Raw genomic sequence first — 22660 nt, forward strand, 5'->3', positions numbered from 1 at the left:
GGGCAATGGAAATAATAATAATAATAATTATTATTATTATTTGTGACACCTCCAAGGAGTCCGAAGACTCATCACGGGAGGACACCTACAACCACTATACCGAACCTCTACTACGAATCATCTCCATCAATGCCATCTACTGCCCACCTCCACCACAACTAGTATTTTTTGTCTGTAAATTGCGTGTGTTCTGAAGATTTGTTGTTTAGCAATTGAACTGTAAATGAATGTTAGGTGGCTGTTGCTCATGTTATTAACTTGACTCTGCTTATGGATTCTGCTTAACAGCGCCTATTAAAGGATATATAGAAAAGACACAATGTAGAAACCATCTATAAGACAGTGACTGGAGAGACTCTGTGAGAGAGGAGTTGTCAGTTTGCTGACCTGCTGTCTTTTGGATAGCATCAAGAATTTTTAGAAAGATATTTGGTACATCACCCCAAATATTATAACAGTATTGTAAGGGTAAGTGGATTTGGGATCTGTGCAGAGCTAGTAGTTGGATGGGTGAAAAAAAAAACATCTTCGGCAAAAAAATCGACCCTTCAGAACACGCAATTTTCAGACAAAAATTACTTGTGATGGCTGTGGGCAGTAGATGGCATTGATGTAGTTGATTGGTAGTAGTGGTTCGGTAGTGGTGGAGATGGAGAGTTGTACAGTGGGTGTCCTCCCGCGATGAGTCTTCTGACTCCTTGGAGGTCACGAATAATAATAATAATAATTAAAGATTTTTGGAGGCTGAGGATGTTATAGAAGTCATGTATTTTTGCCTTGAAAGGTTAGAGATGTCAATTAAAGAGGAGAGATCTTTCATACCTGCTAAATTAACCATTATCAAATTAAGGCGAGGTTGGGAAACTAAATCAAACACCTTAGTTTTATGCATGAAAAAAAAATACAAAATTGGGTTTTAGATGCATTGAAAGTGACTGGATTGTGGTGACTGATACTGACATACTAGAAATGATTTTGTCAGTATTACTCCTCAATGATAGAAAACTAATTTTATTATAAATTAAAGATGCCAAGAAATTATATTCTTGGTTTAATATTGCCATAATACTTGATGTTTTGTTTTAGTTTTATGTGCTGCCAGTCCTGATTTGTGTTTTCTTTCGTTCTCAATGTCCTTAAAGTTTTCAGATTGGTGCCCCTCTCTCAATGTGCCTGCCTGTCTTATATAGTGTAAACCACAACTGCATCTGATCTTGTAGATATCCAGCATTTTAAGAGGCAGATGCGGAGGTTTTTGGAAGTTTGAGGTGATTAGAGATCTTGTTGATGGGAGATGGATGTAGATGGCAACCTTTATATTTTGTTGATGCAGCATGCTTGCTATTTTATCTGTGACTGATTGTGTGTGTGTGTGTGTATGGGAGAATCACTGCTCCTCTACAGTCTTGGTTTCATATTCATCTGATTCTCTTGGAGGTTAGCATAGGATTTTTTTTTTTTGATTAATGTTTCATTGTAATTGTTCTTTGATAGGATGGGACTCGGGTATTCTAACTCTTGGTTTCTTTTATATAACCAAAAAACAGTTCAGAGCAAATGTTAAATATTTCTTGACCTGTAGCCAAACATCCTTGATTTCCTTTCAACATAACTTGTCATTTTATTTTATTGCTCAAAGCTGTCGACCAAGTTTCTCATAATTATCTATCCTATAGTTCCACATATATACTGATTACTTCATGATCACTTTCACCAGCTGCAGGCAGTTTCATAATAGTATCCTCTGATATAAGGATCAAATTCAATTATCTTGCTATTTAAGGCAGTTGTTTGTTATTCATATTATATTTTAATTAATCAACAATGGCTCCATCAGAAACTGTCAGGTCAGGCAGATCAAAGCTCTCCATATTCTTTCTTCATGAACACTGATCCAACTCAAGTTTTTCTTTTATAAATCTTTTCTTATCTGGTCTCTCCACCTTTTCTGTGGGCTTCCTTCCTGCCTTTCCCCCCCTTTTCCTTTCATATAGGTATTCTTTAATTCATTTTCATTATATGTACAACATTTCTTCAACACCTTCTATTCCAAAAAAATCCTAATATCCATATTTCTAATTCTGCCTCTCCTTTTTTTTTTTTTTTGCCAACATTGACTTCAAAACTTTCATTTCCATTGTTTATATTCTATTTATGTTTTATTTTAGTTTTCATGTCTCTGCTGTACAAGACAAATTGGGCATAAAGTCACTTCTGTTAATCAAGAGTGTACATTTAGTGACACTCCAGTGCCCCAAAGTTCACTACTTACAGTGTTTAAAAAAAGAAAGGAAAAAAAAAACGAAACACTGGCCTAGTGACATTTTCCTCAATATCTCTTGATCCAACAGTATTAACTCATAACACCATATAAGAATAAAACAAACCAGATAACCAGCTTCATTAACACATCATTATCATCATCAAAGAACACAAAAAGACTATAATCAATTAATTGGGAAAACAATTCAAACTATAACAGAGTGAAGAAAGTTATTATTTTATTATTATTTTGGTAACCTCCACGGAGTGCTGACCCATGGAGCAGTCTATCTTTATGAGCTTTGAAGGTATTTACACTACCTGCATTCACAATGCACACCAGCAATGCATTCCACTTAATAACAACTCTCCATGCAACAAATCTACTCCTCACACCCTTCTTCACCACATCTTTATACAACTTCCAGAGATGTCCTCTCATTCTTCCCATCCTAACATCCACTCTCTTTATACCCTTAACTAACTTGAAGGTCTCTATAATATCTCCTGTTTCCTCCTATCTACCAAACTGCAATCACATGCCCTCAAATGTTCTTTATAGCTAACACTCCAGAGTTCCTGATATCACTTTGGTCATTCATTTTTGGACCCTCTCTAGTATTTCTACATCACAATAAAAACCAGGTGACCAAATCTGAGCACAATAGTCCACATGTGGTCTGACTAGTGCCTTATATAGAGGCATCATCACCACCTCCTTATCTCTACATATAAATCATTGCAGCAATACGATGTGTAGTCTTGGTAACACTTGCAATGTGCCCTCAGAACTTCAGTCCACTGTCTACTATCACTCCAAGATCTCAAATCTCATCCACTTCCTGAAGTACATTTCCGCCAGTATAGTACATAGCCTGATATCTCTGTATCTCAAAGCATAACACCTTGCATTTATTAATATTAAAACTGCAACTCGGACACGCTCATTTGTCCAAGCTAAAAGTCTATTGAAATCTTCCTATAGAGAATTAACGTCAACACTACTCCTGATAATTCTACCTAACTTTGTATCATCAGTGAACATTTGAAGATCCCAAGTAAATCCACATGAAATATCATTATCAAATAAGTTAAACAGTAGGGGGTCCAAGAACAGAACCCTGAGGCATGTCACTGGTCACTTTCCTTTTTCTGAGATACTACTCCATCATACACAACTGGCTGGTATTGTTCAGAGAGCCAATCTCTTATCCATCTAACCAATATACTAGTATAGTATCTTAGTATAGTACTTGTTTGGGCATAGACATATATATAAGTAGCCTATGACCATTGGTTTGAAGGTAGTCTTAAAATAAGTATTTTTAAAGTTGGCACTTTCAAAAAATAATATCATAGATATTTAATGATTTCTTTGGATTATGATTGTTTTCTTTAATTTTATTTTCTGCCAAAAATGTGTCCAATGCATGATCTGCTAATCCTAATTCCATTTTCATGATATCTCATGTACTTTGTATGTTGTTCGAGATGAACACTACCAGATCTCCCTTCATTATTTCCAAAAAAGCTGCATTGTAAGTATGCACTTCTTAATGTATGAAAAGCTGGAGTTTAGTTTGGGGAAAATGGATAAAGATTACTAGTTGGTTTATGTGATTTAAAAGTGATGTCATCTTCATTAAGACTGATGAAACTGACTCATCAACAAATAGGATATATTAGCTGAAAAGCAATTTCAGAAAGTAGGATAGGGAAGATGTGTATGTGTGTGGGGGGGGGATTTTACCTTCTTTTACCCATATTCTATCGATTTCTCCCCTGTTTTCTACACTTATTATTATTACCCTAAGACCTCATGGAGTCAAAGACTCATCTGGGAGGTCCTTTTATCACACTCACACACATCTCATCATGCCGTGTCTTAAACATGCTCAAACTCCTTGCAGACACCACACTCTCAGGCAAGGCATTCCAATCATTCACAACTCTGCACGAAAAAAATCTGCCTCTCACTCCCCTACTCACACCCTCTTTATACAGTTTCCAGGAATGACCTCTGGTTCTCCCCTGATCTCCCACTATTCTCTGTAGAACTTCTCCACCATTGATCTTATAACAACCCCTTACCAACTTGTAGGTCTCTATCATATCTCCCCTCTTCCTCCTGTCCACCAGACTCTGCAAATTACATCTTCTCAATCTTTCCTCATTCTCGACATTCCAGAGTTCAGAAACTACCTTAGCACAATAGTCCATGTGTGGCCTAATCAAAGCCTTATACAACGGAACAAGAATCTTCCTACTTCTACAAGTCAGTGTCCTCCACATCATTCCCAGAAGCCTTTGTGTTGTCTTCACAATTTTGGCGATGTGTCCCCTAAATTTTAGATCGTTATCCACTATCACCCCCAGATCTCTCATCTTCTCTACCTCCAACAATATATTCTCACCAAGCATAAATTCTGCATCTCATCTTTGTTTTCCAAATTTTAAAACCTTACATTTTGCAGCATTGAACTCATATCCCCATTTCCGTGCCCAATCACTCAATTTATTCAAGTCTTCTTGCAAGGTCACAGCATCTTCACTACTCTTTATGGTTCGTCCCAACTTTGCATCATCTGCAAACAACTGAATATCTCCATCCAAATCTTTGTCAGTATCATTAATATAAAAGACAAACAGTAATATCACATTGCATCGCATCGCATCACATCACATCACATCACATCACATCACATCACCCCCTCCTTCTTCTATTCACCAAACTCTGTAGTCCACACTCCCTCAGCCGATCCTCATAACTAACATTGTACAGTCCCGACACCATCTTTATTATCTGCCTTTGTGCCCTTTCCACAGTTAATTTATCCCCTTCAAATCCTGGGGACCAGATCTGAGAACAATAATCTAAGTCTGATCAGAGTCTTATACAATGGAATGATAACCATTTTATCTCTGCAGGTCAGTGTCCTTCTCATTATTGCAGTAATCCTCTGTGTCACCTTCACTACCTTTGAAATATGTCCCCTAAATTTCAGGTTTCTATCAAACATCAAACCCAGATCTCTTGTCTCTCCTACTTCCTCCAGTTTAACTCCTCCCGTAGAGCATGCAGTGTCCCATCGATGTGTCCCAAACCTCAAGACCTTACATTTTGCTGCATTAAACTATATTATAATAATATATAATAATAATAATAACAATAATAATAATAATAGTAATGCAGATTAATAAATACATCTACAATGATATCAGCTCTGAATTTAAAATTGATATCATTGTTATCATTGAGTTTGAAAGGAAAAAGAATAAATGTAATATGAGTAGTTAATAAAAGTACACATAAATTCACTGCATAACTCATTAACTGTTAGTCATTTTAAAGTAAATTTTCCTTTACAGACTCGCTCCATCAGTACCAGGAAGGTGAAGTAAATATCCATTATAGGAGTCCTATAAGGAACTTAGAAAAGGATTACATTGAAGAAGATGAATTGCGTAGAAAGCAAGAAGATGCAGTAAGTAGTTTAAGAGCCCTACATGCTGTGTCTTAAAAGGTATTATATGATTGGGAATATGATTGAGAGATATAAGTTGGTAAGGGGTTATTACTGGATTAGTATGGATGAGTTTTTTCATGGAATGGGAGAGGGGGGGGACAGTAGGCTTTCTCTGTAAACAGAGTGTGCGTAGGTGTTTTGCATGAAAAGTGGTGGAGTGATTGAAATGCATTGCTTGAGAGTGTCATGAGTAGAGAGATAGTGAATGTTATACACACAGCATGATGAGCTGTGTTTGTAACAGTGAGACCTCCCACAATGAATCTCTGGACTCCATAAAGGTCTGATGATGATAATAATAATAATAAAGAAAAGAAAGTGAAAAATAAAGCAAAAGTTTGCATATCTGAAACATTTGTTTTTCTTATTGTTGGTTCTCATACAACTAAACTTATTTCATAATGAGATGTCCTGGAATGGCATGTTTCACTGGCACTATTCTTTTAGGAAGGGATTTTGTCTTTCAAATGAATTAAATGGTTAGGATAATTTGTAAAGTTAATCTTTCCATTTTTCCTATTGATTCAGTTAATCATTTGGTAAATATTATGGAGAATTAAAGTAGTTTACATTTCAGCATTTATAGTTAATGGTTTAAGCAACTGCAGTATTGTGATCTGCTTTTGCTTTTCATTTCAACTTTTGTAAGTTCATAAAATGCCAGTGGGTTGCCAAAGCAAGTCCTCCCCCACCCCAGCTTTTATTTTAGTAAGATTACAGGTAATGCTATCAGCAGTTTATATACTGATCTCCATTCTACTTCATTTCGGAGATAACTTCCCACTTAAGTTACTGGCTGCCACAATAATAAAATTCTGTTTTATTCCTTGTAGTCTTATTATCATTATTATTATTGTTGTTGTTATTATTATCTGAGATCATTAGGGAGTCAAGCACTCATCAAGGGAGGCTATACATCATCCAAACCAGCTCTCATACCTTCCCTTAAACTTGTTCACACTTGATTTACTTACTACTTCAACAGGCAAACTATTCCACTCACTCACTGCTCTGTGAGAGAAAAATCTAGCTCTTACTTCTTTCTCAGCTTTGAACAAACTTTATTTTCATGGATGTACCTGGGTTCTCTCCCCACCTTCCATATAATGAAAAATTTCATCAGGATGATATCCTTTAACACTCATTTAGATGTTTATCGACCTCTATGATATCACTCTATCTTTCTCCGTTTAACTAGAGTTGATAGTCCACATACTTTCAATCTATTCTCATAATCTACATTCCATAATTCCAGTATCATCATTAAAATGAAGACACTAAAGACTTCACTCTGATGAGAACAAATAGTTTGAAACAGCTGTGGCCAATGAAACATAAACTCAGGTGCATTTATGTTTCATTGGCCTGACAGCTGTTTCAAACTATTTGTTCTCATCAGAGTGAAGTCTTTAGTGTCTTCATTTTAATGATGATTTCCAAGGGGTGTGTTCTCTTAAGCTTTTGGGAAAATGTGGTCTGGCTGGCAGGTAGGAATGGATATACAGTAAATTATCTTTCATTAAAAAAAAAGCAGTATAATCTTTGTAACTCTTCTTTGCAGCCTTTCAGCAACCTCTTTATACCTTCTGAACCCAGGAGACCAAATCTGCACACAGTAATTTAGCTGCAGTCTTATCAAGGCCTTGCAAGGAAGTCATTTTGCTTCTTTATATTTCTTTTCCTTACATGCCAAAATTTCCCATTTAAAGTCAAATGTGGTAAGGATTTTCATGGTCATACCAATAAGAATTACTTCAGTGATACTTTCTGCACAAATGTTTGGATAAAAAAGACTGTAAGCAGCAATAGTGGTTTTCAGTCTTTTTATCCCTGTTTCCAAGGAAACGAAGAACTTCCATGGCATAGAAGCCATAGAAATTTTCCTCTCTTGCCATTTCTATAATGCCAGACAACACAACACAAGAATGTTTTCTCCCCACATTCCCTATAACAAAATACTTCATCAGATGATATCCTATAACACCCATTCAGAAGTTTATACACCTCCACTCTTTCTCCTGCTAACCAGAGTCTGTAATTTACATACCCATGATCTGTCCTCATAATCTAAAGTCCATAATCCTGATATAATCTTTGTAACTCTTCTTTGTACCTTTTCATTGTATCCCTTTGGAACCCAGAGACCAAATCTGCACACAGAATATTTAAACACGTGGATAGGCTTATGTGCTCGTCACACATGTTGAATTGGATTTAAATGGCATTGAGTACCGTTCAAATTCAATACTGTTTAAATCCAATTCAACATCTGCACACAGAAGTCCAGGTGTAGTCTTGTCAAGGCCCTGTAAAGAGGCAAAATGACTTCCTTATTCTTATATGTCAAGGTTTGCTTCAACATCATAATTATCCTCTGAGTTGTATTTGCAATTTTTTGAATATTATCTGGATATCTGGATATTAGCATAATATCCAGATGATCAGATCCCTCTCTTAAATTATTACTATTATTATGATTATTATTATTATTGCTATTTTCTTGGTCATATCCATGGATCCAGAGACTCACCCAGTTATTCACACAATAAATATCATACTTCTCCATGAACTCATTCATTGATGAAGTACTCTGGCAACCCATTCCATCCATTTACTACTCTCTAAGCAAAAAATCTAGTCCTCACACACACTTTCTGACACTGTTCTACAACTTTTCTGTAGCAAAAATTGAGGATGTGATGAATGCAACAAAGGTGATGAACTTCCTTCTCATCTGAGGTGCTTGAGTGGGAGGTTCTAGAGCTATTGCATAACCTGGATAAGAATTTAGCAATATCAACAGATGGGATATCAGCATTTATGCTAAAGGAATATTCAAAAACACTGAGTAGGCACTTGAAATATTTGTATACTTTGAGTTTCAGTTCAGTTAGAATAATCCCACAGGAATGCAAAGAATGTAATATAGCTCCATTGTATAAGGGGGATGGTGCAATAAAGAAATCTTTGACTGATAAATGAGTCCAATTCAGGTCTTATCCAAAGGCCTAGGAATCAACAAGATATTGTTGTGAAATGTGTTTCATAAATGCTCTTGATATTGCTCTTGTTGTTCCTATGATGTTGGAACAGTTGTTGCTTGTTTGTTCCAACGGCATTGAATTTCAATCTCTAGATCTCTATACTTGATCAGTTTTTCATGCACTTTTACTTCTACTTTACTATCCCCTGGTATTGCCACATTAATAAACCACACATGTTGTTGTTTGACTACAGTAATGTCTAGCATATTATTTTCCAAATGTCTATCTATCTGAATTTTAAAGTCCCATAATATCTTTGCATTCTCATTTTCAATTGTGTGTGTTTCCAAGGGGTTATGCAACTTGTGAAACTATATTTCCTACACAAGCTCCAGTGTACAGTATTTACTACTGATTATGCCTTTGTTTATAGTCTGTATAAGCGATCCTGCTGCAAGAACTAATTAGATGGTCTGCTGTCTCTTCTTTATCTCTGTTGGAATCATTATTCTTATGGATCATTTCAATCTTTGCCTTGATTCTATTCATTTACAATGCTTATTCTTGAGCAGCAAGTACCAGACCTTCTGTCTCTTTCTTGATGTTGCCCTATTGAAGCCATTACCAAGATAAGCATTTCTTTCTTCTTGTACTGCTGTTTTGAATCTACTACATTACTTTTTCTTTGCTGGCATAGCAACAGATGGGATATCAGCATTTATGCTAAAGGAATATTCAGCTACACTGATAATGCCCTTGACATATTTGTATAATTTCAGTTTCAGCTCAGGAAGTTCATTCACAACATCTGAGTGTGTCATGAATGTAGAAAATTGAATCATTTAAGGCATGATTCGATGGGCATTTTGTGCAATAGTGTGTGCTTCCCACGATGGATCTCTGACTCCGTGGAGATCGGATGTTAATAATAATAATAACAACTTTAGCTCTTATTAGTCTATGATCACTTCATGTTTTGAACTGATTTAGGACTTATACATCATGTATTATATATTTCCTGTTACAGAGGATATAGTCTATTTCATTTTTGACTTCTCCATCTGGACTTCTCTGAAGGATGAAATATCTCAATGAATTATTCATTAAATACATCCACCATATCCTTTACAGTGGGCTGCCATTTTCAATGAATATTATGAGTATATCATCCTCCCATAATCATTGTTTCCTCCATTGGCCACATATGGAAAAGAGCATTCTAGGATTTTTCTTGGCTTGATTGGCTTCTCCAGCCCAAGTTATCTTCCTAGCTTTTTCTTTATATTCCTCATGTAACATCATTACCCATTATTTATACTGCCTCCCTAATGCCTTCTTCCAAATTGCGATTCTTCCCACAATAAGTCTTCGACTCTATGGAGATCAGATGTTAATATGAGACTTAACATGTAAAACAGACGATGGTGTTTAATTTCACCATCGTCTGTTTTACATGTTAATACATTCATACATTGCTGATGTATAATGTACTATTGCTGTTCTTAAATATTTCTTGGCCAGTACCCCAAAAGCACTGATCTCTTATCCATCTAACTTTCCTTTCCATACTATTGCACCAAGGTGTCTCTGGAGCTTTCTATAATCATTGCCTTGTAGTTCTACATATATCCTTATTATTATTATTATTATTATTCAGGCTTTCATGGAGTCAAAAGACTCATCGTTGGAGGAAACACAGTCTATCCTACCACTCCTTGAACTCATTGACTATTCTTGCTCTCACCACTCTATCAGGCAATGCAATATCACCTCTCCTTCTTCTATTACCAAACTCAGCAGTCATATTCCCTCAGCCGATCTTCATAACTAACATTCTACAGTCCTGAAACCAACTTCATTATCTGCCTTTGTACCCTTTCCAGAGTTAATTTATCTCCTTCAAATCCTGGGGACCAAATTTGATAATAATAATCTAAGTGTGGAATCGGGGTCTTATACAATGGAACGATAACTCTTTTATCTCTGCAGGTCAGTGTCCTTCTCAGTACTGCAGCAATCCTCCACTACAACTCCTCCAATCGAGTATGCAGATTCCATCAATGTATCCCAAATTTCAAGACTTTACGTTTTGCTGCATTAAACTGATATCCCCATTTTCCTATCTGTCTAGTTTATTCAAATCCTCTTGCAAGGCTATCACATCTGCAATATTACTAATAACCCTTCGCAGCTTCACATCATCTCCAAACAACTGAATATCCCCCTGCAATCTCCACTGACAATGTCATTGATATAAAGGCTAAACAATATAGGTCCCAGTACTGAGTGCACTATGGGACCCCATTTGTAACTTTCTGCCTCCTTGATATTGCCCCACCATACACAACTTTCTGATACCTATCAGACAGCCTGAATTCAGTTGACTAACCTGACATCTAAATCCATGTGTTGTAACTTAAATAACAGCTTATCATGTGGCACCCTGTCAAATGCCTTTGCAAAATCTGAAAAAAATGGCAGTCTATGCCTTTCACTCATCAACTGCTCACTCTGAAAAAAATGGCAGTCTATGCCTTTCACTCATCAACTGCTCTTGTCACTTTATTATAAAAAGCAATCATATTTCTAAGGCAAGAGCACCCCTTGACAAATCCACGTTGGCTCTCACAGATAACATTACCATCATTTGCCAAACGCAAATGAGGGTAACGGTCCCTGATTAATTTCTCCAAGATCTTAACAACTACTGATGAAACATAAACTGACCTATAATTACACACTTCCAGTCTGCTACCGCCCTTATGCAATGGCACTATCTTCCCTTCCCTTCCATTCCTTGAAAGGAAGGTATGATAGTCAGACTTTCATTGAAAAGCCAGGTCAGTAGAGCTGTCAGTTTGTCAGTTCTTTAGCATATTCCCTCAAAACCTGTGGTGAAATACCATCCAGTCCAACAGCTTTACTGACATCCAGAGTACTCAGTATTTGGAACACACTCTCCTCTTGCACCTTAAACCTTGAACCTACTCTATCCCTCTAGTATTAAAACTTACTTCTCCAGGATGAAATACTCCAATAAAGTGTTCATTGAATAACTCCACTATGTCCTCCGCATCAGTTGCTCTATTCCCATTTTTATCCCACAATGTCATTCTTCCACAATAATTTCTCCTCCTGCTGGCCACATACCTAAAAAATTCCCTAGGATTTTCTTTGGATCTCTGGGCCAGTCTCTTCTTATATTCCAGTTTCGCCTTCCTTACCATACTAGTCATTCTCCTGGCCTGGGTCTTATATTCTTCATGCATCTGCTCTCCACCCCTTTCCTTATATCTCTTCCATAACCTGCAGTTCCTGTTTGATATTGTTTGTCATCCACTTTACACCAAATTGTGTCCTCTTCTTCACTTGTGGAATACAGCTTACTATTGCTGCTAACAAATATTCCTTCACAATTTCCCAAGCACTAATGATATCCTGGCCTTCCAATTCCATCCTTCATGGAACTGCCCCAAGTTGATATCTAAGACTATTATAATCACCTGCCTTATAATTCCACATATGTTCCCTTCTCTTTCATACTCCTGCATGTCTATTCATATTCCAAGTCAAAACCACAGGGTCACGCTCTCCAACTGGGGGGGGGGGATGTCGTCTCAGTTATTATCAGCTCTTCTGATGCTGTGACCAAATCCAAAACTCGTGAACATCTTGTTCCCTCTATTACATGTTGCCTAAGACATTTGTCATTCAAGAATTCTAGAAATTCCATTCCCTTATTTTCCTTATTACTACATGTATTATCCTCTTCCCAGTTTATATTGCTGTAGTTAAAATCTTCCATAACAATCATTCTTCTTGCACTTGCCAAGCTCAACTGCCTAAACATCTCCTGCTCCCCCACCCTCTGTGCTCTTTGGCTTGTAGCAACACCCCACTAAATATCCTATCTTTCCCACCTCCTCCTAAACCACTAGTATCACTACCTTCCAAAGTCAGTGATTTGGAATTTAAATTTTAATTTAAATCCTCTTAGAGGATTTAAATCATCACTTATCATATGCAGTACTACACCAGCGCGCTTTCCCTTCCTATCCTGCCGAAAAATACTTCTATTCCTGTTATATCATCTTCCATCAACCACTTCTCAAAGATCCCAATAATCTTTGGTCAGGCCGATGCTATCAGCGGCACCAATTCATCTCCTTCAATACTTCATTCACAATCAGGGTCAGTTTTATCATTATTAGGCGAACCTTGGCAATCTCCTAGGGTCGATAAGACTTTGGGTATGTGTAGATGTACGTGTGCTTGCGTGAGTATGACAAAATATATATATAGAGACAATGTATAGGGACCCCTAAATTTTCTTTGCCTAGTGGCATCAGATGCTCTCGGACTGGCCCTGTTCACAATAATAGTTTCTGATACAGTGATCAAACTGATAATTCTCAATTTTCATGCACATTCTGTTACAAACTTTCTAGGGCAGCTGTCCCTCATAAATTCATTTAATTCATTATTGTACTCTTAGATAATGTTTGTTTATTCCAATTTATATTTCCATAATTAAAATTAACTATACTCTCAATTAACTATATTCTCAATTCTCATGCACATTCTGTTACAAACTTCCTAGGGCAGCTGTCCCTCATAAATTCATTTAATTCATTATTCTACTCTTAGATAATGTTTGTTTATTCCAATTTATATTTCCATAATTAAAATTAACTATACTGAATCATTACTCTCATTTGATAAACCAATTTGACAAAACATTCCCTTGTTGGCATCTTCCATATTTCCAGGCCTATTGGCAACATCCCACTATACAGGGTGTTCGGGATAAATTTGACATATTTATAATTAATTATGTTTTTCCGTAAGTTACATGTATTAACACACACTTCTCTTCATTTAAAAGTTTGGACCCTTCTTCATTCATATACAAGATATCAGAAAGGATGGATAGCTGGAACCCACCTGAATCATGGAAGAGAATAACTTGTATCATGATGATTCATGCCCGCCATCAAAATAAGGATATTACGACTGCTGCCCAATGCTCCCTGAATACAGTAAAAACAATCAGGCATGAACTAGAGACTTGCAATGGTGACTACGAGGATGTAGCAAGAAGAAAGATCCCTAGCAGACGATCTGATTGCGTTCGTACAGCAGAATTCCTCGCAAATCTGCAGGAACAGGTGTTGAAGAACCCTGGCATTGGAATTCGGGCTTTGTTCGTGGAGTTGCTAACTGTAGTCAAGCCCTGGATAACAAGGGTAGCCAATGGTAGGCCGTATGTATGGCAGCAGGATTCGGCCCCTTGCCACACCTCTGGGAAAAGTCAAAAATGGTTGTCTGAAAATTTCTACGACTTCACCAGTCCAAATGTTTGGCCTCCAAACTCCCCAGACCTTAACCCCATGGATTATTTTGTATGGGGCGCAGTTGAAAAAGACACCAATCGCACTTCCAGTAATACAAAAGCCCAGTTAATGGATAAAATTAAAACAGTTTTTGCGGCCGTTCCCAGGGAGACTGTAGCATCAGCTTGTTCGAGGTTCCGAAGCAGAATTGAAGCTGTGATCGATGCTAATGGTGGTTATTTTGAGTAAATCTTGTTGATAGTATTGTAATTAACTCTGCCTGTAATGTTTTTTTGTCAATTCATTAAATTTAATAGATACAAAGAAGATTTTCTTTTTCCTTACGAAACTGTCAAATTTATCCCGAACACCCTGTATATGTCATCCTAATCTGCATCTGCCTCATGGCATATTGTTTGAAAACTACAGTAAACTAAAGTTACTGTTTTCTCCCCATTGAGTGAGCATAATATTTTTATCATTAGTTCCTCCCCATTACCTTCCCTATCCTCATCCAAAATAGTATGCCCCTCTATCTCTATTCTACATATATTATTTTCATCTAATTATATTTCACTGATACTAGCTTAGTTTAGGCAGATGAACTGAAGAAATGCAACACTTTCATTCCCTTTAGTTTTGATACTCCTGCTTATACGCAAACATATAAGCGCAGGAGTATCAAAGTTAAAAATATAAGAGCAGGAGTACTCATTTTGGGTGTATACCCAGTCACATTCATGCCACCTGTCAGTTTTGATGCCTCCACACCTGACTTTAGCCACTCCTCTTTATCCACACCAGTCCATATTTTTATTCCACACCCAATGACTCCTCACATATACTAGGCCATCCCCTCATCGCCTTCTTACACTGAATGCTTTCACACATGCATTTACTACTGCTTCCACCATTTGCCCTACTTACATGATGTCTCCCTGTCAATTCCAACTCCTTCATTTCCTTGTTCTGTCTTGAATACTCTCTCTCTTTCTCTCTTCCTTCCAAATGATCTCACACAGCTGTCCTCTCCCTTTCCATTCACAGCACTTTCTTCCTGATTTTACACATCCTCCTCTTACTTCTTTGGATGTCTCCTTCATCTTTAGTTTTCTCATTACTTTCTTTTCCAGCAATAACTATATCCAGTTAATTAACATCAAATCCATTCATATGTAATCCACTATTCTTAGGCAGTTCAATCTATCCCTCAAATCATCCCTTGCATTCATAATTGCTTATCTTTAACATATTTTTAATATCCTGCAAATCTCACACACTGTCCTGTATACTTACTCTTGTATGTTCTAGCAAAGAAGTGTAAGTTCCTATCCTATATATTGTAATACTACTACCTTGTATTTCTCATTCAACACTCCTTTTTTATACTTTCAAATCAAACTTTGTTATCCACACACATGTAGCTACTACTCGTGAGATCCTTTTAGAACTTATACCTGACCTCCACCTTTCCCTCTCCCACACTAATAATCTCCTCATCACGCTAATCTGAGAACAGTAATCCACATTTTTATCCACAAGTACTGAGTGTCTTTCAACAGAAAATTAATGTTTATTAAAGCAAAAACTTGCTTATTTTATTAATAATAGATGTTTCTGTGTGTGTATGTTTTTGTAACACATATATTAAACCTGTTGATTAGATGAGGAAGTTTTATGAAGAAGAACAGTATAAGAAACAGCTTCAGCAAATTGCAGAAATAGAAATGAGAAGGCATTCCGATTTTTTTACGTAAGTAGTTAGCTACTCATGCTTACAGTATACTATAGCTGTCAGAAGGCATATATATTTATATAAATTCTTGATATTCAGATATGACTAACTCCTAAATAAATATTTTTTTTTCTAATTTGGTTATTCCTATAGTTGGAATATTCTAATTCACCAAAAGCATTTTGACACATAAAAGCATCATTCACTTAATGTTACTACTATCATAATAATCTGTACTAGAGTATCAAAAAAGAAATTTCTGAGTCTAATATTGAATGTCATTTGTCACACCTAACCTTGGGCACTTATCAAATGTTTCTTTATGAATATACAAGGGTGGTCTGAAAAGCTCTTGGCCTCGACCATAAATGGCAACACTATTGGCAAGATTTTTTTTCTAAGTTGGTACATCTGTCATAAGCATCCATGTGAAATTGCAAGTCATTCTATCAAGCAGTTTGTTTCATACAGCTGTCTATCCCTTGAAATGGATAAAATTGAGTATAGTGCAGTTATAAAATTCTTTCGAAGTTCATAGAAGTTTATGGGCACTCTTCTCCTTAATTTTTTTTTTTTTATTACTATGGATGAGACTTGGATTCACCATTACACACCAGAATCCAAACGGCAGTCAAAACAGTGGACAGAAGCTGGTTGTTCAGTGCCAAAGAAGACAAAGTCGGTTCTATCAGCAGGAAAGGTCATGACATTGGTGCTTTGGGATGCTAAAGGCATTTTGTTTATTAATTATCTTGAAAAGGGTAAAACAATAACCGGGGAATATTATTCCAATCTTTTAACCAGACTAGACGAAAAAATTCATGAGAAAAGACCCGTTTGCAGAAGAAAAAATCATCGTTCATTAGGACAATGCACTTGCCCACAAAGGTGTTTTGGCAATGGAAAAATTAAAGGATCTGCACAATGAATTGTTGGAACATCCACCCTATTCCTCAGATTTGGCTCCCTCTGACTTCTATCTCCTTCCCAAAACTAAAACTGTTCCTTGCTGGTCAGCGTTTTTTTCTTTGAATCAAGAGGTGATTGCAGCTGTTGAGGAGTATTTTGCAGATCTTACTGAGATCCCACTACAGGGATGGGATAATGGCACTGAAGCATCACTGGAATAAATGTATTAGTCTTAAGGGAGATTATGTTGAAAAATAAAAATAATTTTGAAATTATAAATTTGTTTTTTCATTGTTAGGCTGAGAACTTTTCAGACCAACCTCATATATGAGGGGTATACAAGTATATGTGTGTGGGGGAGAAGAATGGTAGTCTGGATCCTTTTCTTAAGAAGAGCATATATCTTCATCAAAAGGACTCAGTTCATCTTCCTCCCTTTGAAACTGAGTGGCCAATTTCATTTCTGTCCACTCACTGTATGAAAGTTTATCTTATGTTTAACAATGTTAAATAAACAATAAGAACAAAACAAAGAAGGTATTTATTAAGTTGCTGATATTTTGTTGGATTTCAAACCAGCATTTTCAGATACAAATGTCATCACTAATAACTAGTGCTGGAAACAGTTCAAATAGTAATTGACAAAAAAAATCCTCATTTAGTACCTTGTAATGTTCTAAACATAAGACTCCAAAATAAAATCAAAAATGAAGAAATAAGAGCTAAAACTGTTTTTAGATCTTGAAGAAAATATACTTCAAAAGAAATGGAAATGGACGGGGCACATCATAAGACTTGAGAACAACAAAAGGACAAAAGTTTCACTGGAGTGGCAGCCATATGAAGGTAAAAGATGTGGGAAGACCTGAAAGAAGATGTTCAGATGATATAAGGAAAACAATTGGAATTTCCTGGTACCGATAAGCTCAGTATAGAAACAAATGGAGAGAATTAGGGAACACCTATAGAAGTGACTATAAAAAGAATTAAAAGAAGAAGAAGAAATGTTAGATAAAAAGAGGACATTTAAAGTTGAAGAATCATAACCAACAAGAGCAGAAATGCAAGGACATTGGATATAGTGCATTTGAAAATTTGAGTGCACATTTGAGTGAAAATTAGAGTGCAAATGCAAAGGCCAATAGGGAAAAATATAGAATAAGTTACTGCCATAGGCTGGGATTGCAAAGGCAATGCAGACAACATGTATTGGCAGATTAGCCCAATAGTGCATAGCAAAATGTTATTAGGGGACTTCAACTGTGAGGACATAGATTGGAAAGAGGAGAGTATGGATCATCATCATCACCTCCATCACACAATGAAACAGTGTATGATTGAGGGCATTCAGTGTTATGCTGGATCTAGTGATAACATCAGACGATTTTGTCCATATGAAGATAGGCACATTGTCTGAAATGGGAAGAGCAATTGTGGTTTTGACATGGGAGGTGGCTGAGCATGTAGAATTTCCAGTTAAGCAACTAAAAAGTTGATGATTACAGCAAACTTAGGTATGCTAGGAATGCATAGGAAATGGCTACAAAAGGTTTTGTTGAAATTTTTTTTTTTACTTGGTTATACTACAAATTAAAGATGCTGAGAAATTATATCCTTGTTTAATCCTTTATCCAAGTTTAAGCAAACAAAGGTTGTGCATGTGGGGTGGCTACTTCTGTATAGAGGCTAATGACTTCACATCGATTGCCTTAATATCCCATAATGCAAAGCACACATTCTTTAGGGTATGTATAATGCTATGCATTATGGAAAGGGCCACTACTCAGACTGGTTTTAACTATATAAATATAGAAATGTAAGCAGATTTCTAATGGGTAGGTCTGGTTTAATAATTTACTCACCTTTTACAATAAAGTGATAGCCTGTCTGGTTAGATTGAGTTGTTAGTGTATCTGCTTTTCAACCAACAGGCCATAGGTATTCAAATCGGCTGTAGCCACAGATTGTCTTTATTAACAGATGAATTTCATTTGCCCAGTGTAAGACTACCAATCTGCTTAAAGTTCCATATTTGGTTTCTTTAATAGGGTTTCTAGCTTATGTTAATAATAAATAAATAATATAAAAAAATAAGTAAAATTTAAAAAAATTAAAAATCCTCAGCTCACCCATGTTATTAAGGTACTGTAGGTTTATTGCCTTTTATAGATGGGTGTCACTTAAAAAAGCTGTTATGGATAAAGGAAATGGCTGCACCATGATACTGTAAAATTCGATGTAGCTTAAAAATAGCAAAGCACTTTACATCGATTTTACAGAGGTCAAGTCTCATGAGAACTGTAAATAACCATGTTTGTTTCTATGTATGGTGCAGAAACTTGGACCTTGAAGACAACATCAATAAACAGACTTGAAGCCTTTGAGATGTGGTTATACAGACGAATGTTAAAAATCCCATGGACAGCAAAAACGTCCAATCTTCTTCTTATTGTGCTATCTTCTATCGAAGGTCAGCGACCATCTTGGTGAACAAACTGCGTTCTTGTGCTAATCTGAGCAGTTATGCACTGCTCTTTCCTGTCCACGTCTTGATGTTGTCAAACCATGATATTCTTTTTCTTCCTCTAGTTCCTTTGCCATCAATTCTTCCTACCAAAATAGTTTGTAGAAGTTGGTATTTGCTGTTTCTCATGATGTGTCCAAGATATGATGTTTTTCGTTTCTTGATTATTTGTACAAGATGTTTAGCTTTGCCAATGGATTTTAAGACATCTTCATTGGTAATTTTTTCTGTCCATGATATCTTTAGCATTCTTCTGTATAGCCACATCTCAAAGGCTTCGATTTTCTTGATGGTTGTCGCCTTCAATGTCCATGTTTCAACTCCATAGAGCAGAATAGACCACACGTAGCATTTCAGCATTCGGCATCTGACTTCCATGTTTAGGTCTTTATTGCAGAATAGTGTTCTCATTTTCATGAAGGACTGCCGTGCAACTTCAATCCTTGTCTTTATATCTATTTCTGGATCCCACCGTTCATTAAGCCAGCAACCAAGATATTTATATCTTGACACTTGATCAATATTTTTCCCAATGAGTGTCAGTTTCATTGATGAGGCTGGATGTTTGCTGATGATCATGTATTTTGTCTTGTTGATGTTTATATTTATTCCCATTCTTTGGCTTTCTATGTATACTCTGTCAACGAGTTTTTGGAGATCCATAATGTTATCTGCAATTAGCACGGTGTCATCTGCATATCGTAGGTTGTTAACAATCTTTCCATTTATTGTGATTCCCTCTGGACATTCTTCCAATGCTTTTTTAAAGATTACCTCTGCATATATGTTGAACAGGAGTGGTGAGAGCACACATCCTTGTCTCACTCCTCTTTTGATGTTAATATCACTGGTGGTAATGTTGTCTAATTGAACGGTAGCTGACTGATTCCAATACAGATTTGTTATTAGTCTTATGTCTTGTTCGTCTAGCCTTATTTGTTGAAGGATTTCTATTAAGTTGGTGTGTCTGACTTTGTCGAATGCTTTTTCAAAATCTATGAAACACATAAAGACAGATTTCTGTTTTTCTATGCATTTTTGTATCAATATTTGGGTACAGAAAAGGGCCTCTCTAGTACCAAAACCATTCCGAAAGCCGAATTGTGTTTCACTTAGAGTTTCTTCACTTTTTCTATAAATGCGATTCTGAATTACTTTCAAAAATATTTTTAATGTTTGGCTCATTAGACTAATAAGTCTGAAGTCACCACAGGAATTCGCTTTGGGTTTCTTTGGGATAGTGATAAATGTAGATTTGAGCCAATCTGATGGAAATTCATCACTTTCATATATTTTATTAAATAGTTTTTCAAGAAGTTTGATGTTATCTGGTTCGATTAATTTTAAAAATTCTGTTTGCACACCATCTGGTCCACTGGCTTTTCCTGTTTTACTTGTTTGTATAGCATTCTCTATTTCGCATTTCATGATTGCTGGTCCTTGAATGTTATCTTTTATATTTATAGGCTTCTGTCTAGTATCATTGAAAAGTTCTGTTACATATTTTATCCAAATCTGTGCTTTATTCTCTTCTTCTAGAACTATTTTTCCATTTTCGTCTCTTAGAGACACTATTTGCTTTTTCCTCAGTTTTCCGGAAATTTCGTTGATTTTCTTATACAGATTGAAATTATCATGTTGTTTCTGAAGCAGTTCAATTTCAGTACATAAATTTTTCATCCAATTTTCCTTGGCTTCTTTTATTTTTTTCTTGATGATGTTATGTGTTTCTGTATACCTGGCTAGGTCTTTGTTTTTATACATTCTTCTTGTATCAGTAAGAGAAAGAATCTCATCTGTCATCCATTCCTGTTGTTTTATATTATTCACATAACCTACTTCTTCAATACTTGTTGTTACGATGCCATTCTTTAAGCTATTCCAAAGAGATTCCACACTTTTATTTTCTTCTATGTTAATCTGTTGTAATCTCAGGTTAAGCTGTGTCTTGGCACTTTTATTTATGTTCGGGTCTTTCGGTTTTTCTACATCAATTTTCTTTTTCTTCTTTTGTGATTTTTTAGCTGATTTTAATCTAAGACGTACTTCTGCAACTATGGGATTGTGGTCTGATGAGATATCTGCTCCAGGATAAGTCTTTGCACTCTTTATACTACTGTGGAATCTTTTATGTATCAGTATATAATCAATTTGATTTCTGACAATATTATGTTGGTTATCTTGAGGTGATTTCCAAGTGTACAGTCTTCTGGGTGGCAGTTTAAACCAGATATTTGCTATTGTTAGATCTTCTTCCTGACAGAATTGGACTAGGCGATCTCCTCTGTCATTTCTGGTGCCTAAGCCATGTTCGCCAACAATTTCTCCATCACCCCCTCTTCCCACTTTTGCATTGAAGTCACCCATCACTATGTTTATATCATGTTTCTTTGTTAGGTTATGTGTCCAATCAGGAAGTACTGAAACAAATGGGGAAATCACGTGAACTTTTAGATACCATAAAAAGAAGGAAAACTGCATATCTTGGTCACCTACTTCGTAATGAAAAATATAAGATACTTCAATTGATTATAAAAGGGAAGATAAATGGAAGAAGAGGACAAGGAAGACGAGGAAAATCTTGGCTGGCAGATATCAGACAGTGGACTGGTATGAACTCTGAGACTGCTCAGAATAGCTGAGAATCGCTCAAAATTTGCCAAGGTGGTCGCTGACCTCCGATAGGAGATGGCACTCAAAGAAAGAAGAAGTTTCTATGTATATTTTGCTAAATATTAATGTAGTTAACCCTACAGGAAGTGACTGTATTTACTGTTTTAACATCAAAAACAAAGGCAATGCTTTGCATCGGAACCTTGTATATAGTTATGTGTAAGAGCACAAGAAAGTACTATTTTTGTGTATGAGAAAGTTGCTTACGAGCTCTGCGCATAACACCTTTAAAGTTAGTATCTAAGAGTGTCGCTAGTTTTAGAGAAGTTTCTGCGGCCCGAAAGGACAATCAAAGTATCAAAGAGGTCTGCTAGTTTTAGAGACAAGTTTCCACTGCCCTGCAAAATACAATCAAAAGAATGCATGGAGTAGAACAAAGAGCGGGTCGAACTTAAAAGAAGATGAAAGAGTCATGTCGAATTCTTAGGGGTTTACAACCCTTGGTGCAAGGTGCCGAGAAGGCGAAAATAAAAGAGGACTCAGCCTAAACATCAAGAGGCAGTCGGACCGCAACAGAGCAGTCGGAACCAGAGCAGTGGCAGAAAAGAGGAGAGGCAAGGCCCCAGTTACTAAGCAGGAGAGTCTAGGTCCAGTTGCTGACAGAGCAAGGCGAAGCGCTGTTAACAAAGAGAGCTAGAGCCAGTCGGTGGCAGTTACAGTCATCAGCAGCCAGCAGTTAGAGGCACAGTCATCGGCAATTAGTAGCAGAAGTG

General features: G+C 36.4%; 1 protein-coding gene across 1 annotated transcript in view; it reads left to right on the forward strand.

Moving 5' to 3' along the window:
• LOC150099286 (uncharacterized) overlaps nt 1-22660 on the forward strand; it is a 623534-nt gene that overhangs the window by 468122 nt on the left and 132752 nt on the right. The window contains exons 21-22 of the mRNA XM_090404213.1: nt 5632-5747; nt 15771-15859. Of these exons, the coding sequence (XP_090260339.1) occupies nt 5632-5747; nt 15771-15859 (205 nt within the window). The remainder of the gene's footprint in view (nt 1-5631; nt 5748-15770; nt 15860-22660) is intronic.

This window comes from Typopeltis vanoorti, chromosome 14 (assembly GCF_054136105.1).
Source record: "Typopeltis vanoorti isolate ZY-2024b chromosome 14, IOZ_Tvanoo_1.0, whole genome shotgun sequence".
Classification (NCBI taxonomy): Eukaryota; Metazoa; Arthropoda; class Arachnida; order Uropygi; family Thelyphonidae; genus Typopeltis; species Typopeltis vanoorti.